Source organism: Hyperolius riggenbachi, chromosome 4 (genome assembly GCF_040937935.1).
Source record: "Hyperolius riggenbachi isolate aHypRig1 chromosome 4, aHypRig1.pri, whole genome shotgun sequence".
In the NCBI taxonomy this organism is placed as follows: domain Eukaryota; kingdom Metazoa; phylum Chordata; class Amphibia; order Anura; family Hyperoliidae; genus Hyperolius; species Hyperolius riggenbachi.
In genome coordinates, this window is record NC_090649.1 from 291,593,310 (window position 1) to 291,621,244 (window position 27,935).

Genomic DNA, 27,935 nt, shown 5'->3' on the forward strand with positions numbered 1-27,935 from the left:
TTATGGGAAATTATTCTTACTCAATGAGTTCTCAAGGATTTGAAATTCAGAATAACATACATCTTGTCATAATATTCATTTTATTGTTGCATTGAAATGCAGACTACAGTATATTTTGTAGTGTAGTATAGCAAATGTTGGATAGCAAAGAGCATACTGTAGATGTGGCATGAACAGATATGTCAAGCTGCAACTAAATTTCTACAGTCTATATTTAATTGCTGAAACTTTGATCACTTAGATTATGACTTTTAAGAGTAGGCTGTAATGTGGTAGTTTTCATTTCTTTCATTTTTTTACTTTTTTTCACTTTACACTGACTTCTGAAGATGATCTAGCCAAGGATGAAATGATTTCCTGTCTTAATACTGTATACTTGAGTCTAGTATTAAAGTCTTCAAGCTACAAAACCGAGACAGGAAAATATCAAAGTGACACACAGTAATCCAAAATTATCAAAGGATCACATCTTTTTTGCCTTCAGCATGATTTCTTTCATTGATAAACATACTGACATTTCTTTGTGACTGGTTCCTGACAGAGGCCTCCAGCTCCTGTTTAAGAGTATTCTGCATTTAGATGCATATCAATTAAATAGCACGTTTACTGAGAAAAGTACTACATATTTCCATTCTTTGTTACGCTGATTGCACCTAACCATGATGTTGTATTCATGCATCTGCTTACGTCTTTGTGTGGTTTTGGCTTGCAGTTTTTCATGTATTTCTTCTCTGTCTATGTGGACAACTGAAAAACAAATATTAATCAGATAAAATAATGCAGCATTTATCGAAAGAGTAAAGCATGGAAAATAACAAAAAACAGATTCTCTTTTTTTCCAGACACAAATGAAGCAGGAGCAATCCTCAAACTGTATCCTACAAAATAGCTTTCTGAGACTGTCACATATAAGAACGTCTTAACCACTTGAGGACCACAGTGAACCCCCCCCCCCCCCTAAAGACCAGGCTAATTTTTGTGAAAATGGCCACTGCAGCTTTAAGGCTAAGCTGCAGGGCCGCACAACTCAGCACACAAGTGATTCCCCCCTCATTTTCTCCCCACCAACAGAGCTCTCTGTTGGTTGGGTCAGATGGCCCCCCAGATGTTTATTTGTTTATTTATTTTTCAATAAATGTTTGTTTTTTAAATACATTTTGCTATTTTTTTTATTTGTTTATATTCCCCCCCTTTCCCCACTGGCCAATCCATGTGATCAGCTGTCATAGGCTTCAGCCTATGACAGCCGATCACCACCGACAGTTAGGAGGGGACAACCGTGTCACACGGCTATCCCCAGTACAGCGCTGCTGCTGATCACAGCACTGTACAATGTGTAAAGCCTGCACGCAATCTCCTGCAAGTCCCAGCCCCAGGACTTGACGCCAATTGGCGTTAGGCGGTCCTGGAGCTGCTGCCGCGACCACGCCCATTGGCGTGGGGCGGGCTTTAAGTAGTTAAAGTATATACAAACTTTCATCTATTATTAGCTTTACAGATAATGCTGTGATATTTTTTTAAACACAAAGCTAAAAAAATACTAATGTATTTTTCCAGTGTGATCAAAATTGGATTTATTTTTTTTCTGCCTCTAGGCCAACTTTCTTGCGGCTTCCCTTCCATGTACTCCAACTGCCTTTCCATTCCGTGTTCATCCCCCAATTCAGTGCGTAACATTAGTGTACAACAAGACCCTCTCTTTTATGTACCGTGTCCTTGGGTGGCCGCGCTGGTCCACAGTTCCACCTGATGCTCTCCATTTCCACATGCGTGTGTGTTTGGACTGGATGGGTAGTGTTTCAGTATTCAGTTCAGCACTGCCCGAAACAAGCTGCCAAAAACCCAGGTTGCTGAGGGCTGCTGGAAAGTGATTTAACTAGTAGATGAGCAACAGTGGTCTTGTACATGCATGAGCTTAAAGAGGACCTTTATTTAATCTAACAATGATTAAAATTGCTTTTACAACATTGCTTTATAAATTATTTAATCAATGTTTGCTAATTGTAAAATCTTCCTTAATCCTTATTTACATTCTTGATTTGCATGGCAAGGTGCATTGGGTGCATTACTGAGGGATGATTTGTTGATACATGACCAGAAACAACTTCTGGGCCCATATGCAATTAACATTTTCTCCTTAGTTTTCTCCAAGTTGATATTTTCACACCTTGTCAATAAAATGCCTTTTAAACCCCCAGCAAGCCAAAAAAAATACACAGAATCATTTTGACAGTACTTTTTCTACCACTTTTGCTACTTTTTTAAAAGTGAAATGCAGAAAATGTATTTAAAGAGAAGAAGAGAAATTATCACCTAGGAGAAAACTTAGGCGAGAAGGGGAATTGCATATGGGCCCTGGTCTCCCAGAGTCCTCTTGGGCAGATTGCTGTGATATCATAGCCTAGTCTAAGTATCACTGGGAGGGTGGGGTTACACACCTATATACAACAATACATACTTATAGGTAGTGTTACTGATGCTGAGACCAGGATAGTTAACATAAAAAGTTCTTATGCTGGGTAAAAGCAAGTGACTACAATTACACAACCACTACTCTACCCAAAAATGATTTACTAAAGGGGTTTAAAACTGAAATATGAAGTGGGCAGACATTGAGTTCTGGGACCAAGTCATGGCCATCCTAAATGACTAGTGGCCACCTCTCTCCCTTATAAATTTCCCTGGTGTCTAATGGCCCCCTTCCATCCCCTATACAGTTCCCTGGTGTCATGTGAACGCCCTCCTTCCCCTATATGGTTCCCTGGTGTCTAGTGGTCCTCCTCCCTCACCTTTACAGTTCCCTGGTGTTTATTTGTTCTCCCTCCCTTATACAATTCCCTGATGTTTAGTGGTCCTCCCTCCCCTATACAGCTTCCTGGTGTTTAGTGGTTTCCCCCTACCTTTTTGGCTCCCCTGGTGATCTAGGGCTTACCCTCCAATATAGCTTCTCTGGTGGTCCTAAGTGGGCCAAACGTAATGCAAAGTGGGAAAACCACCTGAGGGCCAAATCTGATGGCTCTGAGGGCCAGATTTGGCCCCTGGGCTGGAGCTTGAAATGTATGGCTTACTATGACATAGGAGAGAGTTGCAATGTGTTGTTACCTAATACTAGGAATATTTTAATACTTCCAAAAACAGTTGTAGGAACAATTGTGTCTTACAGTGTTTTCCAATCTGAGGCATCATATAAAGTCAGGCCCATAACCTTAATGTGCACTGAACAATATAATAGATATTGCTAAGAATTGCAAAAAAAAAATACTTTAAACACCAAAAAAAATAATTTTAATAATCCAAGGTTATCTCAAGGTTTATATGCATTTAAACAGTTAAAAAGGCTGATTTAAAAAGAGCACACAAAGAAGAATAAACAAATTCCTGCTGCATTCCTTGATGTGTATGACAGCTTTATCTTTAGTTTTGTTAAAGAAAAGAAGTCTACAGATTAAGAACAGTGAAGTAAATAATGGGAATTTTATTGCAGTTTACAAAAAAACAGAAGTTAAATGATTCAGATTAAAACTATCTCTTATGGGATAATATAAGGCTTTTTACAAGATACTTTAGTTTATTGCTGAAGCTGTGAGCTAATTCCCAATCCTGGATATGGGTGACAATAAAAAATATATATAATATCAAAGAGCTGATGGTGCACTGTGCAATGGCAACAGTATTTCTCAGTGGTCAAAGGTAAGTCATTCACTTGTCAGTATGGTAATGATCACCCAACAAAAGCACTAAATAGATGTGCAATGGCAATTGTAAAAATGCATTCTGAAGTCAATTTCCTTTCTATTGAGTGTTTTGATATGTCACATTCTTCAAGACAAATGACTTTAATTTTCTGGTAATCACATCATATTATACTGCTAAGTTGATAAAGAGGATCTCATTTTAAAGAAGACTTACATGCCCAGAGTAAAATATGCAATTTATCCTTATCAATGTGACACATTGTTAATAAATCCTAATATTACCAGCTAGTATTCAGGAAAAAATGACAGGATGTTGAGCCTGCTGGGATAATCTTGGTTTCCGTGGCAACCGTGCACTTTGTGAAAAAGTTTATTACATTATGGAGAGGCCGTATATTTTTTAAGAGAGCCATTTTATTATTAGATCCCTCATTATCCTGTGGGCATTCACAAAATGCCTCATTTTCTTATGCCGCTCTCGCTTGACCTCATGTCAGACGGTTAGTGTACTTGTTAAATTTTATACGGCTGAGCAAGAAAAACATGATCAGGACTTTATGGTGGAAAAATAATGAGGAATTAATCAGCGCTGTTGTTAAATATTGTGAATAAAAAGGATGCTCTGAGTGTGTCTGTCATTTCGTTCTGCTGTGTGACATTGCAGAGAGCAAATGATTTGTTGTCGGATGATAAACAGCCTAAACACAACTGGCAATTTTATTAAGCCAGTAACAACATACAAAATGTAATAAACCAAAAAAAATAATGAATCACAGTTATAATGGTGTATGTTTGCTGGCCACCTTAAATGAAATCCATGTGCATTTTATGAATCTATTTATGTATCTATTATTTTTTAATTATTAATTGTGTTTTAATACACAGTATTGTGCAAAACTTTTAGGCAGGTGTAACAAAAAATGATGTAAACAAAGAATGCTTTCATAAATTGAAGTGTTAATCATTCATCAACAAAATGCAGTAAATGAACAAAAGAGAAATCTAAATCAAATCAGTGTTTGGTGTGACCACCATTTACCTTCAAAACAGCATCAAGTCCTTTAGGTATACTTGCACACAGTTTGTGAAGGAAGTCAGCTGGTAAGTTGTTCCAAACATCTTGGAGAATTAACCACGGATCATCTGTGGATGTAAGCTTCCTCACATCCTTCTGTTTCTTCATTTAACCTCCCTGGCGGTAAGCCCGAGCTGAGCTCGGGCTATGCCGCGCAGGAGGATTTCTCAGGGCCTGCTGGGGCGATTCGCCCCATTCAAAGTGCTGTGCGCGCAGCCAGCACTTTGCTAGCCGCGCGCACAGCTCGATCGCCGCCGCTCTGCGGCGATCGCCCGCACGCAGCGGCGAAAGAGGGCCCCCCCCCGCCAGAGCCCTGCGCTGCCCGGACCAATGATTCCGGGCAGCGCTATGGGCTGGATCGAGTGCGCATGACGTCAGGACGTCAGCTGACGTCCATGACGTCATGCCGATCGTCGCCATGGCGACAGGAGAAGCCAAACAGGGGAACGCGTTATATACGCGCTCCCCTGTTTGCTATTGATGCCGGCGACGATCGCACTAGAGGGCCACATGCGCCCTCTAGTGGTGTTTCATGTAGCTACCACTCTGGTAGCTTTACATGAAACAAAAAAAAAAATTTAAAAAACTTAAAAAAAAAAAAAAATTAACCGCCAAGGAGGTTAATCCTAGACACGCTCGATGATGTTGATATCAGCACTCTGTGGGGCCCATACTATCACTTCCAGGACGACGTCTTCTTTACACTGAAGATAGTTCTTAATGACTTTGGCTGTATGTTTGGGGTTGTTGTTCCGCTACAGAATAAATGTGGGGCCAATCATATGCCTCCCTGATCGTATTGCATGATGGATAAGTATCCGCCTGTATTTCTCAGCACTGAGAATACCATAAATCCTGACCAAAGTTCCAACTCAATTTGCAGAAATGCAGTCCAAAACGTTCAAGGAACCTCCACTATGCTTCACTGTTGCCTGCAGACACTCATTATTGTACCGCTCTCCAGCCCTTCGACACACAAACTGCCTTCTGCTACAGCCAAATATTTCAAATTTGACTCATCTGTCCAGAGCACCTGCTGCCATTTTTCTGTACCCCAGTTCCTATGTTTTCATAGCATTGTTTCCACATTACAGGTGAGTTTTTTTGCTGCAATTCTTCCATGAAGACCACTTCTGGCCAGACTTCTCCAGACAGTAGATTGGTGTACCTGGGTCCCACTGGTTTCTGACATTTTCAGAGCTAATGTCACTGCTGGACATCTTCCAGTTGCAAAGGGTATTAAGCTTATTGTGTCTTTCATCTGCTGCACTAAGTTTCCTTGGCCGACCACTGCGTCTACATACAATCCTCAACATTGCCCGTTTTTTTATGCTTCTTCGAAACAGCTACCTTTAAAGGGAACCTAAATTGAGAGGGATATGGATGTTTCCTTTTAAACAATACCAGTTGCCTGGCAGTCTGGCTGGTCTCTTTGCTGCAATAGTGGCTGAATCACACACCTGAAACAAGCATGCAGCTAATCCAGTCTGACTTCAGTCAGAGCACCTGATCTGCATGCTTGTTCAGGGGCTGTGGCTGAAAGTATTAGAGACACAGGATTAGCAGGAGAGTCAGGCAACTGGTATTATTTCAAAAGGAAAAATACATGTCCTCAGTTTAGGATCCCTTTAAGAGTTGATGTTGGTTTGAAGGCAAAAGGTGGTAACACCAAATATTGATTTGATTTAGGTTTTACTTTTGTTTACTTATTTTGCATTTTGCAAAATAATAACGAACAATCAGTATTAATATTTCTGAAAGCATTCTTGTTTGCAGCATACACACCTCCCTAAAACATTTGCACAATACTATATATCTAAAGAATCAGTTTTATTTTGATGCAGGCATATGTAAAATATGAAATATAACAGTTTATCTCATGTATCCAAATACAAATGGAAGAGCAGGAGAATATCCCACCCCTTCATTGAAAGAAGTGCTTAATAGCCAGAGTTTTCAGATCGGCTTGCTGAGTGGGAAAGATCTGTGCACATTGCTGATATTAGGCTACTTTGCAACTCTGTTGCCTCAAATAGCATTCTAATGCTGGGCATACACGGTAAGTTTATGCGCTGCTGTCGCGTCACCGCTCGTCCACGCATGCGCGCGGATTGATTTCCGCTCGTCCCTGCGGGCATGCCTTATCAGCCGCTCGATTCCCCGCTATTGTCCGCCCGCGGGGATCGAGCGGGGAATCTATCCGGCAGGTCATCGGACCTGTCGGATATTATCAATCGAGCCATCAGCGGCTCGATTGATAAGGAAACAAACTTACCGTGTACGCCCAGCATAAAAGGAAGTGAAGCTATTCTGCAATTAAATGCAATAAGATAATAGTAATGTCAACACCACTATTTACTTTAAAGCCCTTTTCAGTATGAAACTAATTTAAAAAGCACTTAAGGATGCCCAATTATTATGATTAAAAACAGTGATCCTTCTCCTTGGCCTTCTGGGAGAGAAAATGTGGGAATGGGCAGGTGATGTAAAAAAAATGGAGTGGCATGGCCAGGGGGCGGAGCCAGAACAAGGTCCTCCAGCACCCAAGGCTGAGACACCAAAGTGCGCCCCTCCATCCCTCTCAACCCAGCAGTCACACACTGATTGCTACTAGACTAAGAGGTGCCCCAGGGCTTCCGACACCTGAATCTCTAGTTATCTGTCTGACAGTCACTTCTATATATCCCCTTTTCTTATTTCTCTCTGCCTCAGACATAATAGGGGAATGATAGCTGAGTGGGTTGTGCGCCCCTCCTACACTGCCCCCTGAGGCTGGAGCCTCTCTCGCCTCTGCCTCGGCCTGGCCCTGCCAGGGAGGGTGGAGGGGAACCTTTGCAGTTTTCTTGAAAATAAAAGTAATTAGGGGATTTTTTTAAATTGTGTACAGCTAACTTACTGGAATAGAGGAAAGGAGAAGGAAGGTTGTAGTTGATTAACCTATTCGCGTTCCTTCGTTTTCACGTGAGAAATGTTCACCTCTCATTCATTAGCCTATAACTTTATTACTACTTATCACAATGAACTGATCTATATCTTGTTTTTTCCGCCACCAATTAGGCTTTCTTTGGGGGGGGGGGTACGTTTTGCTAAGAGCCACTTTACTGTAAATGCATTTTAACAGGAAGAATAAGAAAAAAATGGAAAAATTCATTATTTCTCAGTTTTCAGCCATTATAGTTTTAAAATAATACATGCCTCCATAATTAAAACTCACGTATTGTATTTGCCCATATGTCCCGGTTATTACACCGTTAAAATTATGTCCCTATCACAATGTATGGCGACAATATTTTATTTGGAAATAAAGGTGCATTTTTCCCATTTTGCATCTATCACTATTTACAAGTTTAAAATAAAAAAAAATATAGAAATATTTCATCTTTACATTGATATTTAAAAAGTTTAGACCCTTAGGTAAATATTTACATGTTTTTTTTTTTTATTGTAATGTTTTTTTTTTATAGTAAACATTTTATTTGGGTAGTTTTGGGAGGGTGGGAGGTAAACAATAGATTTATAATGTAAATGTGTGTTAATTTTTTTTTTTTTACTTTCAGTTGTAGTATTACTTTTTGGCCACAAGATGGCGGCCATGAGTTTGTTTACATGACGTCACTCTAAGCGTAACACACGCTTAGAGTGACGCATGGGGGAGGTGACAGCCAGAAAAAGCACAGCTTCCGAGAGAAGCTGTCGCTTTTTCAGCAGGGGAGAGCAATCAGTGATCGGGCACCATAGCCCGATTCACTGATTGCCTGGCTAACTAACCGCAGGCCGGGAGCGCGCGTGCACGCGCCCGATCGGCCGCGGGAGCGCACGGTAGCGCGCATGGTTCCTGGACGTAGATTCTACATCCAGGAACCAAAATAGGTTAAACTCAGGGTTTAAAATTACAAACAAACAAGTAGAGCCTGATGTGAAACAATCTCTTAAAGTTGATCTGAACGCTTGCACAGGACCGAACAAAAACAGAGAGAAATGCACCCTGTATGTATTTAGGGAGTTTAGGAGGTCTAATTTCCCCTCATTTGTATCTAATAACAAGTTGTAATTTGATCCCTCAGCTGTGTCAGCTGACTGCCATGGCAGAGATGCTTATTTGAAAGCACTGGATGTTGAAAATATGTCTGCTTCTGTGAAAGCAGGAAGTAGAAACAGTGCAGATTTATTGCAAGATTTGTATGAGCTGCCTGTAACAAATGTTTTTCTTTAAAGGTTATTATGCTGTTGCGTATCTTTTAGAGCAGAGAGGAAGTCCTGAGCTCAGGTTCGTTTTAATGCAATACTGCCATGGTTCTAAAACAAAAGACTTTCCCTTTTCTCCCAACCTCACTGCTGTGGCAGGCCATAAACACATAAATCTTCAGCCTCTTGATAGCAACCCATATGAGGAGTGTCAGTACCTTCATTCTTCTCATAACAGGTAAGTTAGTCGGGAGCTTATGTCAGACTATAAAAGCTGCTTCCAAGTTAGGAATCGTGCTTACACTACTCAGTGAAGCATCTAAATTAAGTAATTCTTAGAAATATAGTACCGTATTTTTTGGAGCATAAGACTCACTTTTTCTCCCTCCAAAAATGGGGGAAAAAGTCACTGCATCTTATAGTCCAAATGCAGGGAGTTCCTAACTTGTGAACACCTGCCAATACAAACCTCCAACCCGCTGCAATTTCGGGGACTCCCTGTACTGTGCCCATGCAGAGGAGGACACAGGGGGAATGCAAAAGGGCATAGAGGAGGACTCAAGGGGAATACAAAGGGGCATACAGGAGGACACAAGGAGGACAGAGGCGGACACAGGAGGACACAAGGGGGGCAGAGGAGGACACAAGGCGACACAAGAGGTACAAGGGGACATGAGGTACAAAGGGGGCATAATCCACTAGATACCCCTTCACCATGGATGCACCAGGTTTAATGTATATTTTCTTCCCCCTGGATATTGTTCGCTAAACCGAGGTGTGTCTTATGGTCATGAAAAATACAGTAGTTTATTAAAATACAAAAACAGCAAATGTTACTATGCATTCTCTTTAAACTTAGTAATAGTGCCTTGACTGGGTTCTCTATCATTTATCAGTTTTCCTCTACCCTCCAACTGAGTTATCAAGGTCTGGTCACACTTCAGCCTTGTGCACCTTGAGTCTCAGCTGAAAGCCGTAAACAATATTGATATCATCTTCTGTTTGCCCAGATAAGCTAGGAGGCATATGTGAAGTGGCCAGTGACTATGAAAAAAATGTTCTACACTCTACTTGGCCATAACTACAGGCAATCCATGCTGAAATTCTCTACTTCAATTGGCAAATGATGCTTACATGTTCACCTATAATATTGAACAAGGGGATATTCTTATTGTACTTTACCTTTTCTATGTGTTGGCTGTATCCCACCTAAAGTAAACATAACAAAACACAGTCAGTTAACATTCTCAAGGTATGTGACATTAAACATTTTATATTGATGCATTGTTATTTGGTTTGGAAGCAAAAGTGTTTGATATATGAAAATTATAAGAGAGTTTTGGTTCAGGTAGGTCAGTTAAATTCAGCTAACCAAAGTTTATATTGTTTTAACTATCACTTATTAAACACTGATATGTTTTATGTGCAGCCCATACTTTATACTTTTAATATTTTTATATTAAAGAAGAGCTTTCATATGATTTTCAGCCAAAATGGCTTGGCATTTGCCAGAATTAGAAAATATGAATTTAATAAGAGTGTGATTTCCACAGTCAAAACCATATTACCAGCCAATTATTCAGCCAAGTATTATTTCTTAATCTAAAAAAAAATAATCCAATTGTTTAATTATTGCTGGTATCCTGGTGAACCTGCTATCATGGGGGCACCTATTTCTGAGCATATGATATTTAGAGGCCAGAAACTCTGCTTATTAAAATCTCTTTGTAGCCAAATATTCACAGTGTAATTATGTGCACCTAGAGAGAATATCGTCCTCACTTGATCTCACTGCAAAAGAATAGGAGACAAGTAGATGCACAGACTCCACCTTCCATTGTGAGCAAAGATTTGCATATTAGGCCCAGTGCACACCGAGCGGTTTTAGCAGCGATCCGCCAACTGCATCCGCCTGTGAAAACGCTTGGCTAGTGTATTTCAATGGGATGGTGTACACCAGCGGTTTGAGGTTTTAAGCAAACCGCAAACGTGCCTCCTGCTGCACGTTTGCGGTTTGCAGAAGCATTTCTGCCTCAATGTAAAGTTTAGGAAAAACGCAAACCGCTCTGGAAAACGCTAGATCAGAGCGGTTTTCCAGACGTTTTTGTTACAGAAGCGGTTCAGTAACAGCTTTTACTGTAACAGTTATAGGTGAATTAAGTCTTGGCTATATCCAGTGCCCTTTTATAGGTGAATTATTTCTTGGCTATATCCAGTGCCCTTTTATAGCTGAAAAAAACCCTTGGGTGCCCTTTTCACCACCTTATAGCCAAGATTTGCAGCAAATAACATTAAAGGCTATGGAGGCACCCTTTTTACACATGGCTCAGGTGCCCTTTTCAACTAATACCCTCTTTTTCCCTATCCCTCCCTGTGGGGAAGTTGCATTAGATCACTCCAACAGCTACCCAATGTGTTCATATAAGTATTTATATAGCAATCTAGTTCCTACCAAAGTCATATGTCTAATTGTCTATGTATGTATCGTGTAGTGCATGCATCAGAGTCAAGGGGCCAATTTAGGGGGGAAGCCGATTCACTTATCTATATGTTTTTAGGATGTGGGAGGAAACCGGAATGCTCGGAGGAAACCCACGCAAACACGAGGGAACATACAAACTCCTTGCAGATGTTGACCCAAGAGACCAGCAGAGGGCGCATACACCTCTTCAGTGCCAGCTGACCAAACAGCAATGTAACACTTCTGCATATTATCAGCAGTTTCAGCTGCTGCACACAGCTTCATGTGAAAAGCCTCACTAACACAAACTGCCTAGAGCATGATAACGTAACCTCCCTAACAAAACCATTAGTAAGGCCTGGGACCCAGTAGCAGCATTTTTCTAAGTGCTTGCAATTTAAAAAACTCTTGAGTAATGCTATGAGGTTTTTTATTTTTTTTAAATTGCATCCCTCAAGTGGGATCACACACATAGTATTACAATAGCAAGAGCTTTTCAGCGCTACTAGTGGGTTCCTGGCCTTATATAAATACAAAACACATTTACACGATTTTAAAAGACATTTTAAACAAAAGATTTTAGTGAATAATTTTAACATTAAAAATTGTAACCCCCTTATGTATTAAATACCTTGTTCTGGTCTCCTATTTTTTTCCCTCTTCCACTCCAAAAATCATTTTCTTTTATATTCAAGTTTTGTTTACTCCATAAGCGCTTTATTTCCCTCTTTCCCCACATCTCTCCCTGTGGTTCGCATATCTCAACCAGCATGCACAGTTTGGTGATGCTGCCCTTGCATAGCAGTTGGACACTGTGCACAAGCATTCACAGCGAGGGGCTGTTAACCCAGCGCAGGAGATTTGGGCTCAGCTGGCGCCACCATAGGCCGTAATAGGAATTACGGCTATAGCAGTGCAAATTGAGTAACTTTAGCGCCGTCAGAGGACGGAGCTTAAGTTACTTTTAAAAGACTGTAATTCGGCCACCAACTATAGCTGGAAGCCGAAATACAACATTCCCTACCATCCATGTTGACTTGGAGGGGGAATAGTAATTAACACCACCGGGACTTGTACAGGAGCAGAGTAAGCTGTATATTGGCTTTATCCTGCCCCAAGTCTACCGGCGGCTGATTCATAGGTACGCATTCACAGTACCAGTGCCTCAGTGAGTAATAATTCAAAAGCAGTGTCACATACACTTTGAAAATAAAAGATAAGGCTGCCTGCCCTGCAGCTGTCTGGGTGAAAGTGCCAGTGTGAACAGGCTAAAAAACATCAGTTCAAATAGGTATTATAATCTTTAGCCAGTGCTAAAGTTTAAATGTTTTTCTTTTTTTTGCCGAGGTATGCACAGTTCAGGAACAAATAAGAAAATATCTTTCCTTATCATCTCAACTTAAATTGATACCGTGTTCCAGCATCTGTGTCTTAATATGTGCACTTTAGTATTCATCTCTTCCAAACACATGTTGTCACAGTACAAGTCATTTTGTTAATGTATACCAGCAAATTTTATTCTTCAGCTTTAGTCTGTAGCTATCAAACTTATTTTTAATTTATTAGGCTAAATGCATTGATGAAGGAAAGGCACTGGTAGTTGGAAGATTTTAATCTTGGAAACAATTCTGCTTACACCTGTGATATACCAAGAGATTTTAGGCTAGTAAAGTCTTGTATCACGCTAGGTGCTAAGTGGATAAATACACAATCTCAGCTCGCTGCAGTACCGTGGGCTAGGCAGAATCGAAGTTGGTAACAGGCTAGGGTCATACATGTTAGATCAGATGGCTGCAGTACAGTGGGCTAGGTAGAATCAGAGTCAGTAACAGGCTAAGGTCATACATGTTAGATCAGATGGCTGCAGTACAAAGGACTAGGTGAGAGAGTGGTCAGTAAAGTAAAGCTAAGGTCATATCTAAGTCAGTCTGGCAGTCGCATTGAAACAATAATGAAAGTTGCATAGAAGTACAATATGTTTATCACGGAGTGATAAGGTGCCCAGCCAAACCAGCATACTGATTTCTATCACGGGCAACAAGAGACTGCAGCAAGAGGTTTTAAATGCAGGCAGAAAGAAGCAAAAACCAACCCCAAGAGGGGAACAATCAGTGCAACCTAACAGAAATCAGCTGACCAAAAGCAGTCTCCAAGCACTATGTCAGCTGACAATCATGTCAGCTGACTCTAATTACACAAAGCGCGTCTGAGAATATAAGAACCTCTCAAAGACGCGAGCGTTCGCCTCAAGGAGCGCTCAGTCACGACCGGAGGGGAGCCGGCGATGCCGCTGCAGGAAGATGCCTGCAAAGCTCCGTTTCCAGGGTTGGCTGCGACGTAGCTGGAGTCGCTGACAGGTAAGATCATTACATCTTGTCTGTCTCTCATTCGTCAACGTTGCTTGGAGATCTGGTTTACCAGATTTCTAAGTGATGTTGTTGAACATCTGTACACACTCTAGATTTTTAGCTGAGATGTTGCTCAACAGCTTCCTTGGCCAAGAGCAAACCATGTGTGTACAAGACTGACAGGTACTCCTTTAGTATTTATGAAGTCTACTGAGTACAAAGTGTTTTGACCCTTTTATGTAAATTTAGCCATACACTTATTCTTTCTTGTTGTTTTCTGGCCGATTTGAATCTGCTAGAAAGCGATGCTTCACCATGAGTGCCCAATTGGTCATCAGATTTAATTTTAGCAGTAATAGATCCGATCACTCAATTATACCAGACAAAAGATATTAATTGGAGGTGGGTTGGGAGCGGCGTCAGATCGACGCCCAATAGCATTGCACTGCATCGATCAGTGCAAAGCTGCAGTTCGATAAACTTTATTTTATTAGATTTCATGCTGAAATCAAATAAAAATCTATGTGTAGAAGGATTTGATCAGATAGATCCCTCTCTGATCACCTTATGATCTGAGGGGGACCGGTCTTTTGGCCACATCGAGTAGTGCATTGTCTTCCTTAATAATGTCCTCCTATCATTAGCATAGACATTTTTTCGGGCATAAATCACTTGTAGATTAGGTCAAGTGCAATGTTTTCTTAAAAAAAGTTGTTTTTAGTGAATATAAAAAAATGCTTGTGCATTAATGTTAAATATAGTCTTTTTTAGGCAGAAATCTTTTTAAGGGCTAGTTCACACTTGGCGCTCAGAGTGCCGCTAGCCCGTGATCGCGTTCGGCTCGTGGTTTTACAAAAATTCTTGCAATTCTTCAAAATGCTGCATGCAGCGCATTTGCGATTAATCACAATTGCAACTGCTGCAGTGTGAATGTATCCATAGGGATACATTGTAGCAGCGCTTTGCTGATTGCCGGCAATCAGCAAAGAGCAGAAGAATCACCCCAATGTGAATCAGCCCTTAGGCATTAATACTGCAATGACTGTGTTATACCTTGTTTCTTTGAAATCTTATCTGCAATGTTTCCCTTTCAGGGCAGAATATACTATACAACCTTTTCATGCCCGTACTTCCACAACTGTTATTTCGGTTGACCCTAACCAGCAATTAAATTCTGCATTATTGATCTGCAAAGAGATATGGTTAAGTTTACCATCTAGAACAGGGGTGGGCAAGGTTTTTCAGTACCGGGCCACATAGGCTGCATTCCTTGTCTCTCCTCCCTCCCTGCAGAGTTGTGAGTGGTGCATAATGACAGGTTCATCACCCAATCCTTGTTTCCAGCTGCGATCTCCATGGCCACAGCAGCGTCATGTGATACGCAGGTATGTACTGACATTGAGTCACATGATGCCACTGTGGCCATGGAAATTGCTGCTGGAAGCTGCAATTGGGTAACAAGATAAATCTGGCCTGCCTATTCAAAACACTAATTGGCCAGGTACAGCCCACAGGCCAAAGTTTGCCCAGATCTGATCCAGAATAAGTACAGGTATTCCATAACACCATAAAAACTCGGTCAATCCTCCACCATACTTGACCAATAACTACCAACTACCAGCATTGTTACCCTGTTATGCCTGGTGAACGCCAACTCTTTCTTATCCCCTTCATAGAACAGAACAGGCAACTTGACATTAGTGAAGCAACATGTCTGTACATCAATCATTCCTACAACTATCACTTGAAATGATCACTAAAAATTATTTTAGGCAACAATAATTCATCATCTGTATAAGTATTTGCAGTTTTAATATTGGTCTATTTGAACATGAACATTAGAAAGTAACAATACCAGTTTTCAGAATGTAAACTTTTCTCCCAGATTCCTGTGCATGTCAAGAAATGCTGTGCTGTAGCGTAAAGCAAAATATGCACAAGCATTTAAAGCTAGTAATGTTGTTACTGTGCTGTACAATAAATATAACCACTTAGAATCATTCAGGTTACTTCCCACTGACAGTGATTAATTTATCTTGTATTACCGGAAGATTGAAATGTTTCATTAGTGTATTGTCAGCATCTTCCACACTTAACACATAATCTTCATTATCCATCATTTATCACTCAGTTTTTATCCTTTGTAATCTCTTTTAAGTAACAAATAGCATCCACGATAAGAGATCATTTTGAAAGTGTCATAATTGATATTAATTGTATTATATGATTTATGGGCTAATGTGACAACTGTTAAATGCACCTCAGTATTAGGCAATGTCATATTACCATTTCATTATGATTATTATTAATTTACCATTTTAGTTAGATCTGTAAACATTATTTTTTAGTTCCATTTTATATCAAGTACCAAACACTGTATCATGCAAATAGGTTTAGCAAAATTAAAGTCACTTGAGTTAACTTTTTTTAAAGTGCTGTGCGGAATAACTGTATTATGCAAATGTGCACATGCTCTACATATAAATAGTTTTGTCAACGTTAACACACAGTCTTTTGAGATTTAAAGTGAAAGAACAATCAATATGTTGAAATAATGATTAAACGTTATTATCATGAATGTTTGAATTAATCATTTGTAATTCTGCATTTGAGTTTTAGTGAGATAAAGGTTAGTATGAATCTATAGCTACATACTTTTAACCTGCTGGGCGGTCTGGACGAGCACAGCTCGTCCAGTACCGCCGGAGGCTGCCGCTCAGGCCCTGCTGGGCCGATTTGGCTGAAATAAAAAGCAGCACACGCAGCCGGCACTTTGCCAGCCGCGTGTGCTGCCTGATCGCCGCCGCTCTGCGGCGATTCGCCGCGAGCAGCGGCGAAAGAGGGCCCCCCTAGCCGCCTGAGCCCTGCGCAGCCGGAACAAAAAGTTCCGGCCAGCGCTAAGGGCTGGATCGGAGGCGGCTGACGTCACGACGTCGGCTGACGTCGATGACGTCACTCCGCTCGTCGCTATGGCGACGATATAAGCAAAACAAGGAAGGCCGCTCATTGCGGCCTTCCTTGTTTATTCTGGGCGCCGGAGGCGATCGGAAGATCGCCTCCGGAGCGCCCTCTAGTGGGCTTTCATGCAGCCAACTTTCAGTTGGCTGCATGAAATAGTTTTTTTTTTATTAAAAAAAAACCCTCCCGCAGCCTGCCTGGCGATCTTAATAGAACGCCAGGCAGGTTAAAGGTTCCTATAAAGACTGTGACTTAGCAGTAGCTTATTGCTTAAGTGATATGTAGGCAGTTTTTCTATACCTCCTGCTGTTTTAATGAGAGTGAATATACTCCAGGCAGAAATCACCTATTCATTGGCAAAAGATAACTGCATTAGTTTTTGAGCAGCATCTTTCTGTAGATATCTATCAGACTAAGTGAAATGATATAAATCAGTTAGAGGCCCTTATTCGATTCATTTTGTTTTTCTCCTAAGTTTTCTCCTTGATATTTTCACACCTTCTCAAGAGAATGCCTAAGCAAGAGCATACACAAAATAATATTGACAGCACTTTTTCACCCACTTTTTGTCCATTTTTTAATTGCAGAGTGGTGAAAAGGTATTTAAAACAGAAGATGATAACATTTTCTCCTTGGAGAAAACTTAGGACAAAAAGGGCCATATGCAATTCACTTTTTCACCTAAGTTTTCTCCTAGGAGATAATTTTAAATTTGGTAATAAAATACATTTTAAGCCATCAGAAAGCAAGAAAATGCTCAACATAATTTTGTTAGTCCTTTTTCATTTACTTTTTGGTACTTTTTTAGTTGAAAAGTGCTGGAAAGTTATTCTAATTTGAAGATGAAAAATTATCTCCTAGGAGAAAACTCAGGTGAAAAAGTGAATTGCATATGGCCTAAAGTGTATTGCAAAAGGGAGAGAGAGAGAGAGAGAGAGAGAGAGAGAGAGAGAAGGAGATTTAGAGCATTCTTTTTTATTTTAAAAACATTTGAAGGGAACACTTTTATATAAGGTTTACTTCAAAAATGTTATATCTATTTAATGTCTAATGAAATCCAATAAAATGGCATGGAGATATCCTTTAAAGAGACTCTGAAGCCTTTTTAAAAAACAGTTTTTAGCTCTTATTTATGTTAAGGAGCTATGCCCAACCTAAAAACGCTGCTATCCGGTGGCTGAACAAGGGTTTTATCACCCTCAAATCCCCTGGGCAAAAATGGAGGAGCATTTCCTGGAGGAGGCAGAGCTTTCTGCAGTAGCTTTGCCTCTCCTCACATCAATCCCCGCTGATCGATGCCTCTCCCCGCCCCTCTCAGTCTTCGCTTACTGAAAGGGGCGGGGAAAAGTGAAGGACCACGGTGGATTGACGTGAATGGAGGCAGAGCTACAACGGTAAGCTCTGCCTCCCTGGGCAGTAAAATCCACAACCAAGAAAGTTGTGGATTTTTGCCCTAGGATTTGAAGGTGATAAAACCCTTGTTCAGCTGCAGAATAGCTGCATTTTAGGTCGGGCATAGATCCTAAACATAAATAAGAGCTAAAAACTGATTTTTACAGAGGCTTCAGAGTCTCTTTAAGGTAGGGTCAACACAGTAGAGAATGACTTAACAATAATTAGAGTTAGGACTTTATTTTCTACTATACCATTTTCAATGTGCCATGTTGGAAAATAATGGGACTTTATATCATCATTTGACAGAGTTAAGATGGCTGTCTTCCAAAGTATATTATAAATACAATATTCTTAAAATCTGTACAATGGTTTTCAACAGCAATGGAGCAAGTGTCCCTGCAAATTAAGGCTCTACAACAAATGACAATTTGCTGTAGGATGTAAATAGAGTGTACTAGAGGTTACATGTTACATGATGAGAAACATGTGTATGTACAGTGTCAAACTTATTAAAATTTAGGCTGTGTTTTTTTTTCTTTTCATACTTGAAAGAGTTAAATTTTAGGCATGCAAGTGCAAGGTAGGTCATTCTGGTGCATGGTGCTTAGTGCCATCATAGCACTAGTGCTATACTGCACGCCCCGTGCAAGAGTGATTCGAGGATCCGGCGATCGTCAGACCATGAACTACATCTCCCTCCAAATTGCTACAACTTGGAAGGGGAATAGTATTTAACACCACCCAGGGATTTGAGCGGCAGCAGGGTGAGCTGTCATTCGGCTCATCCTGTGCCCAGTTCACCGGTGGTGGAGGCATAAGTACACTGCAAGAAACAGTTTCCCTCTCATCGGAACCTTGCTGGGTAATAGCATAACCCACTGATAAGGAATTACAGCCATAAAACTTTCCATGTCAGAATACAACTTCTGAATGCAGGGAATAGATAAAAAAGGTCAATCGCTCATGTATTTTAGATCTGGTACACTTAATATTAGACTACTATTGAGCAGAGACAATAAAACATTAAATCTACTTTGTAAATGTTTAAACATAAAATAAACCCATATGATATCTATAAAAACCCTATTTTTCCTGTTTTTAGAGGTAGGAGGATAGATACAGTTGTTTATCTCATCATTTTTTCAACTTGTATTCACTTTAATTCTAATTGTAAATGGACACAGTGAAAGTGTCTCTCTTCTGAAAGGTGAAATGAGCAAAAGAGAGAAAAAACATGAATGTGTATAAGAGACTGAATAATTATTTTCAAAAAGTTTTGAATCAATTCATTAATCTTTGTGTTCATGTTTGTGTACGCATGAGCATTTTTAGACATTTACCTATAATTTCAATGTTCCCTAAAATTAAAGGATATGTAGGCTGCCATTTTTTATGTAATCTTACAAATTCTGACTAGAATTCTGACCTTCAGTTTATTGCTCGATCATGTGAAATAAGCATGAAGCCAGTGGAGTCAAACCACCTGTGCTGCATGTTCTTGTCTGTGTCAGATCAAAAGGTTATGAGTTAGCACACCATTAAAGAGACTCCGTAACAAAAATTGCATCCTGTTTTTTATCATCCTATAAGTTCCAAAAGCTATTCTAATGTGTTCTGGCTAACTGCAGCACTTCATACTATCACTGTCTCTGTAATAAATCAATGTATCTTTCCCCTGTCAGACTTGTCGGCCTGTGTCTGGAAGGCTGCCAAGTTCTTCAGTGTTGTGGTTCTGCTATGAACTCCCCCTTCCAGGCCCCTATATGCACACTGCCTGTGTATTATTTAGATCAGGGCAGCTTCTCTCTTCTCTCATCTTTTACAAGCTGGATAAATCGTCCTCTGAGCTGGCTGGGCTTTCACATACTGAAGAATTACAGACAAGGGCAAAGCAGTTTGCAGGAAGAAAAGAGCAGCCTGAAACTTCAGTGCATGAGAACAGGGGGAAGAAACACACAAATGATCTCTTGAGATTCAAAAGGAATGCTGTATACAGCCTGCTTGTGTATGGATGTATTTTCTATGTGTGGACATACTGTACATTAACCACTTTACCCCCGCGCGTACGTATTTCTCCGCCCCTTTTTCCATCCTTTAACAACCAGGGACGGAGAAACACGTACTTTCCGCGTTCCCGACGCTGCCCGCGCTCCCGCTCGTAAACACGCCGCCCGCCGCTAGTAAACACGCCGCCGCCCGCTCGCCCAGAGATCAATGATAATAATCCATTCCCGTTCGTTGATCTAAGCCCCGCAATGATCAGCTGCTCTCCTATGGGCAGCGCGATCATTGTGAGAAAAAACTCACGTGTCCAGCCTCCTTATACTTCCTCCAAGCTTCCGGAAGGAAGCTTGGAGGTCGCATTAAAACCAAAAGTTACTGTGGCCATCTTGTGGCCAAATAGTAAACTACACCCTACACATTTTTCACATACAAATAAATGACTTTTACATATAAAATTAACTCATTACCTCCCACACTCCCCATTTTTTTTTTTTTGTAATTAAAAAAAAAATAAAAAATTTACAATTAAAAAAAATACATAAATAGTTACCTTAGGGACTGAACTTTTTAAATATTTATGTCAAGAGGGTATAACACTGCTACTTTATAAACTATGGGCTTGTAATTAGGGATGGACGCAAAAATGAAAAAAATGCACCTTTATTTCCAAATAAAATATTGGCGCCAAACATTGTGATAGGGACATAATTTAAATGGTTTTATAACCAGGACAAAAGGGCAAATACGTTTCATGGGTTTTAATTACAGTAGCATGCATTATTTAAAAACTATAATGGCCGAAAACTGAAAAATAATTATTTTTTTCCCCACATTTTTCCTATTTTCCCATTAAAAGACATTTAGAAAAAAATAATTCTTGGCATAATGTCCCACCTAAAGAAAGCCTAATTGGTGGCGGAAAAAACAAGATATAGTTCATTTCATTGCGATAAGTAATGATAAAGTTATAGACGAATGAATGGAAGGAGCGCTGAAAGGTGAAAATTGCTCTGGTGCTCAGGGGGTAAAACCCCTCAGTGGTAAAGTGGTTAACCTACTTCCTGTTTTGGTGGCCATTTTGTTTGTTTACAAACAAACTTTTTAAAACTGTTTTTAACCACTTTTAATGCGGTGAGGAGCGGCGAAATTGTGACAGAGGGTAATAGGAGATGTCCCCTAACGCACTGGTATGTTTACTTTTGAGCGATTTTAACAATACAGATTCTCTTTAAGGCAAATGAAATTTCAAAAAAATAATATATATATATATATATATATATATATATATATATATATATATATATATATATATATATATATATCAAAGGTTTCTTCAATATCATTCTCAGTTCCCCAATTTCTTTGCTAGAAAAGGAAGTGTGTACTGCTTATTGTACTGATCTTGTTGATTGCTAGAGGGGTGAGATAAGTGAGGTAAAAGTTGTAATGAGGGGAGGGCAATATCAGCAATGGGTGCATCTCAGATCTTCAAATGGCCATTATCACAAAATAAAGCTACAAAACTGACAAACCTGAATTTTTGAAGTGAGAAGTATATGGAGGCTTCCATATTTAATTTGTTTTAAGCAATACCAGTTGCCTGGTCATTCTGCTGATCCTCTGCCTCTAATACTTTTAGCCATAGCCCATGAACAAGCATGCAGTAGATCAGATGTCTTTGACACTTTTGTCAAATCTGATTAACTGCATGCTTGTTTCTGGTGTGATTCAGACATTACTGCAGCCAAACAGATCAGCAAGGCTGCCAGGCAACCCGTATTACTTAAAAGGAAATACATTTGGCACCCTTCATATATCTTTCACTTCGCTTGTCCTTTAATATAAAAAATATATATTTAAAGTGTGAATAAATAATTGTTTTGTATTATACGTTTAAAAAAAAAATTCGGAATAAAAAGGTGCGGTACCTTTTTTATCTGCTTGCTGATTTAAGACCAAAATTATACAGACCCAAGAAGTTGAAGAAATATTGCAAGGTCTGCTAAATCCCTTTGAATTACTTGATTTAGACCAGATTTTTTGCTTTTACAATATCTCTATTCATTAGCGAAAATGAAAAGTGATTTATAAAATATTTTTTTAAAAAGTATGACAGTAAAAAAAATTAAAAAACATCTACCAACCTATTTTTTTCACTGCAGGCTCTACAAGTCCTGATTGGAATAAAGGAAGATCAAATGAGACACCCTGCTGGACATTGCGTCATACATTATAAAATTAACAAGATTATTTTATAGAATATGCTTCACAAAAAAACAATGATTAATAAATAAATGTTATACATGTTTTGCAAAATATTAACAGATCAAGTCAAACTGGCTTTCATGCAGATTTATTGTATTAATTCTGTTACATAATGTGCATGCAGTGTTGGCAAGCATAAAACAGTTAAAGTCTACAAAAACAGATCTTTTTTAACTTGTTAAAAAAAAATCATAAATCTACACATGGTTCTCATTCTCTACACCCCTGCGATTGCGCTAGTGATTTGCCATTTGTAGTGGGTTCCAGGCCTAATTGTATGTGATTGGCGTGTGATTGGCCCAGTTCCAGTACTAAAACCAGCAGAGAGTGCTGTGGTATGCAGACGGTCTGTTCTTTAGGACAGGCAATCTATCTTTATACCACAGCACCCTCTGGTGAGTGGAAGATGAACAACTATTTGCAAAAAACAAGCTGACTGAAGGTTGTCTAAAGACACATAACAGTTAGGATCAGTGGCGTACCTAGGGCATTTGGCACCCGGTGCTGGGTATTAAAAGACACCCCCCCCCCTAAAAAAAATGGGCGTGGCCACAACCTGCGGCGTGCTTTGCGGCAAAAAATGGGCATGGTCATGACCAGATAAGGGCGGAGCTAACTGTATTTTAAAGTATTAGCTAGTACAGTTGCCCCCAGTATAGCTGCCCCCAGTGGAGCTAGTATAGTTGCCCCCAGTGAAACTAGTTGCCCCCAGTATAGCTAGTTTAGTTGCCCCCAGTATAGCTAGTTTAGTTGCCCCCGGTATAGCTAGTATATTTGCCCCCAGTATAGCTAGTATAGCTGCCCCCAGTATAGCTAGTTTAGTTGCTTACAGTATAGCTAGTATAGCTGCCCCCAGTATAGCTAGTATAGCTGCCCCAGTATAGCTGCCCCCAGTATAGCTAGTATAGCTGCCCCCAGTATAGCTAGGTTAGTTGCCCTCAGTATAGCTAGTATATTTGCCCCCAGTATAGCTAGTATAGCTGCCCCCAGTATAGCTGCCCCCAGTATAGCTAGTTTAGTTGCCCCCAGTATAGCTAGTATAGCTGCCCCCAGTATAGCTAGTATAACTGCCCCAGTATAGCTGCCCCCAGTATAGCTAGTATAGCTGCCCCCAGTATAGCTGCCCCCAGTATAGCTAGTTTAGTTGCCCCCAGTATAGCTAGTATAGCTGCCCCCAGTATAGCTGCCCCCAGTATAGCTAGTTTAGTTGCCGCCAGTATAGCTAGTTTAGTTGCCCCCAGTATAGCTAGTATAGCTGCCCCCAGTATAGCTAGTAAAGCTGCCCCCAGTATAGCTGCCCTCAGTATAGCTAGTTTAGTTGCCCCCAGTATAGCTAGTACAGTTGCCCCCAGTATAGCTAGTACAGTTGCCCCCAGTATAGCCAATACAGTTGCCCCCAGAAAAGCTAGTATAATTGCCCCCGGAATAGCTAGTATAATTACCCCCAGTATAGCTAGTATAGTTGCCCCCAGTATAGCTAGTTTAGTTGCCCCCAGTGTGAGGAAAGCCTGGAAGGAGGGGTGGCGGGAAGGGGGGCCGGACCCCCCACCTCCCTTACCTGGGTCCCCTCCTTCTGGCGCTTCCCCCTCCTAATAAGCAGCAGCCGGCAGGAGCGGCGAAGAAGACTCACTCACCTGCTCCTGGTGATGGCGGCGGCGCATAGCGTCATTCTCACGCGACGCTGGTCTCCGACTTCTCTGTTTCTCACTGTGCTTCCGCCAATCAGGAAGCACAGTGAGCGGTGGAGAAGGCGGAGACCAGCGTCACGTGACGATGACGCTATTTGCCATCGCCTGGAATGCAGGAAAGAGGTGAGTCCTCTTGCCCGCTGCTGCCCGCTGCTACTAATTAGGAGGGGGAAGCGCCAGAAGGAGGGGACCCAGGTGAGGGAGGTGGGGGGTCCGGCCCCCCTCCCCGCTACTTTCCTCACCACCCCTCCTTTCCGTGCAGCTTCCCCCTCCTGTCCTGCACACAGTGCACAGTCCTCTGTGGGAGGCCTTGATGACACCCCCTGGGGCGCCCGACACCCGGTGCGGGGCGCCCCTTGCCGCCCTATGGTAGGGACGCCACTGGTTAGGATCAATATGCCCACAGAATAAATTGGTAGAAAATAAATGTAGGTAGGTAGAAAATAAATTAATCTGTACAAATGCATAATAACATTAATGCTAGGTTCACAGTAGTCAGTTGCTCAACCCAAGCATAATAATAAGTGTGAACTGCAATGGATGCTGGACATAGATTTTAATACAAAGCCTGCATACAGCAAATTAAATAATGCGATCAGTTAAAACACAGTACTGTAAACAGCCCCATAGAACTGTATGGGCAGTGAGGTGATATGCAGAAATATTCTGCAACAAAACTGAACACTGTGAACTAACCACTAAAGTTCAATCAAAATATAATTTGACTATATTTGCACATCACTGCTTTATGTACACAACTCGAAGGTCTTTACCAGAGGTAGCTATTTGTCATGGGAAAACATTTATTTCCTAAATCACTTGTTTTTTATTGTTTGCCATATTCATATTTGGCAATAAGATTTTTAACAGTGGTGAAAGTGGTAAACCTTGTTTACTTTAATTGCAGCCATGAATTTACTCTTTTTAAAGGGATACTGTAGGGGGGGTCGGGGGAAAATGAGTTGAACTTACCCGGGGCTTCTAACGGTCCCCCGCAGACATCCTGTGCCCGTGCAGCCACTCACCGATGCTCCAGCCCCGCCTCCGGTTCACTTCTAGAATTTCAGACTTTAAAGTCTGAAAACCACTGTGCCTGCATTGCTGTGTCCTTGTTCCCGCTGATGTCACCAGGAGCGTACTGCACAGACACAGACCATACTAGGCCTGCGTAGTATGCTCCTGGTGACATCAGCGGGATCGAGGACACGGCAACGCAGGCGCAGTGGTTTTCAGACTTTAAAGTCTGAAATTGCAGAAGTGAACGGGAGGCGGGGCCGGAGAATTGGGGAGTGGCTGCGTGGGCACAGAATGTCTGTGGGGAACCATTAGAAGCCCCGGGTAAGTTCAACTCATTTTCCCCCGACCCCTACAGTATCCCTTTAAAGCATTGGGCCATGCCACTTTTATAAATGTAATAATTACTAGCTGTAGTGGCAAAGTCCATGGAAAAGTGCTGTAAAATGCATCTCCTAGGAGAAAACTGAAGGTGCGCACACACCTTTGACGGCTGTCGCCCATCAGGGATCAGGACCTTGGGCAACATCACTGGGCCTGGCTGCAGACACACCTGCCAGCATGGTTGCAATGTGGGAGGGCAGACAGGAGCTGATCAAGGGAAGATGAGAAGCATGTGCATTACATCCCGTGGTGGGTGGGAGAGCGGCACAAACAATAGGATCAGTGGGGTTGAGTAGATCCACCTGGCGGATGGCTATTGAACCCTTATAGCTAAATACATTTTACCAACCAAAATTCTATTAATTTTACAGTAATTCTAATAAATACCGTATATCAACTTTTTAAGTTCAACTCCAGAAAAAAAAAATATTTCAGGTTTGTGCGGACCAGGGATGAGGCTTAGAATCTCTTTGCTGAGGTGATTTCTCCTTATTTCCTTTCCTTGACAACTCTACAGAATCAGACTTTAATTTCCATTTTGGATGTATAAGGGACAGGACATTAGGTACATCAGTAAGACACTAATGGGGTTCTATATTTTCCACATAAAAAATTAGAAATACTTTATTTGTTATTTTCTTTTTCCATGTTGGAAGATTAGGATACAGACTGCAGTAAATTCCAAATATATTCTAACCTTTTTACACACTATTCAAAGTATATTTATTTTCCGGAGCTGGCCTTTTGAAGTTCAGTGCTGTGTTAGAATATGTTTGTACTAATTTATTACAGTATATAATGTATTTTGTATGTGCATAGAATGTGCATTGAGTGGATTTATACAATATAAATCCACAGTGTGTGCCATGTTTAATATGTTATTGGAAACTGCACTGCTTCACCAGAGAGATTGAATACACTCTGACATCATAAAGGGAAAACTTGTTACAAATACCTTTCCGTTCCTCGTCAAATGATATTAAGTTTGACACGGAGGAAAATATGGCATACATCCAATCCGTGGTGTCATCCACTGCATCATGAATGATTCTGACAGGGTCATTCCTGATCTTACTAATGGAACCTCCTAAAACAAAAGTAATAAAACAGACAAGGATGTTTAAAATATTTTGTTGCTTATTTGAGCAGCATATCCTATAGAGTTAAATAGCACAAAGAAGAAAAAACTTTATTAAGCTTTACAGTAATTACTCGTTAGAAGTATGGGAAAACAACACATATAACTCAAATGTAGTTTCTGGAAAAGAAAAAAAAGACTATTTCATTTAGTTTGCCCAAATGTTTTATCTCAAGCCATTATGCTGTTTTAACCACTTCAGGACCACAGTGCTAAACCCCCCTAAAGATCAAAATAGGCCACTGCAGCTTTAAGGCCAAGCTGCAGGGCCGCACAGCACACGAGTGATTCCCCCCCCCTTTTCTTCCCACCAACAGAGCTTTCTGTTGGTGGGGTCTGATCGCCCCCCAGATTTATTTATTGTATTTTATTTTCAATAAATAATTTTTTCCCCCCTCTGCTTCCCTCCCACCCTCTACGAGTTAATTATAGTGATCGGCTGTCATAGGCTTCAGCCTATGAGAGCCGATCTCTCTCTTGTGCCCCAGGGGGACAGCCGTGTCACACGGCTGTCCCCAGTACAGCACTGCTGCAGGTCGCAGTGCTTTACACAGTAAAAAGGCAACAGTTTCGCCGTCTAACAGTCTCTGAGTGGCGATCGCCGCTGGGAGACTGAAGGCGGAGCGGAGCATCCGTGCGTGTGATCTCCTGCAATAGCCGGCCCCAGGACTTGACGCCAATTGGCGTTAAGCGGTCCTGTAGCTGCCACCACAATCACGCCCATTGGCATGACGCAGTCTTGAGGTAGTTAAAAATACAGAGACTTAAACTGGACCTGAACTCAGAACTTCCTCTCTGCTCTTAAAGATACACAACAGCATAACAACCTTTAAAGGGAAGGTTCAGGGAAACCTGTAAAAAAATAAAAATCCCTATCCACTTACCTGGGGCTTCCTCCAGCCCGTGGCAGGCAGGAGGTGCCCTCGCCGCCGCTCCAGAGGCTTCCGGTCGTCTTCGGTGGCCGACCCGACCTGGCCAGGCCGGCTGCCAGGTCGGGCTCTTCTGCGCTCCAAGAACGGGCTCTTCTGCGTCCCACGCGGGCGCGCTGACGTCATCGGACGTCCTCCGGGCTGTACTGCGCAGGTGCAGTAGTTCTGCGCATGCGCAGTACAGCCCGGAGGACATCCGATGACGTCAGCGCGCCCGCGTGGGACGCAGAAGAGCCCGTCCTTGGAGCGCAGAAGAGCCCGACCTGGCAGCCGGCCTGGCCAGGTCGGGTCGGCCACCGAAGACGACCGGAAGCCTCTGGAGTGGCGGCGAGGGCACCTCCTGCCTGCCACGGGCTGGAGAAAGCCCCAGGTAAGTGGATAGGGATTTTTATTTTT

At 41.3% G+C, this 27,935-nt stretch overlaps 1 protein-coding gene across 50 annotated transcripts in view; it reads right to left on the reverse strand.

The window, feature by feature from the left end:
- LOC137503854 (titin homolog) overlaps positions 1-27,935 on the reverse strand; it is a 1,065,379-nt gene that overhangs the window by 853,708 nt on the left and 183,736 nt on the right. For 49 of the 50 annotated variants that reach the window (XM_068231415.1, XM_068231432.1, XM_068231435.1 and 46 more), the window contains 4 exons: positions 26,428-26,559; positions 22,266-22,295; positions 10,138-10,164; positions 688-747 (listed from right to left, as the gene is read on the reverse strand). In XM_068231415.1, coding sequence (XP_068087516.1) covers positions 688-747; positions 10,138-10,164; positions 22,266-22,295; positions 26,428-26,559 — 249 coding nt within the window. The remainder of the gene's footprint in view (positions 1-687; positions 748-10,137; positions 10,165-22,265; positions 22,296-26,427; positions 26,560-27,935) is intronic. The other variant, XM_068231409.1, reaches the window with a different exon arrangement.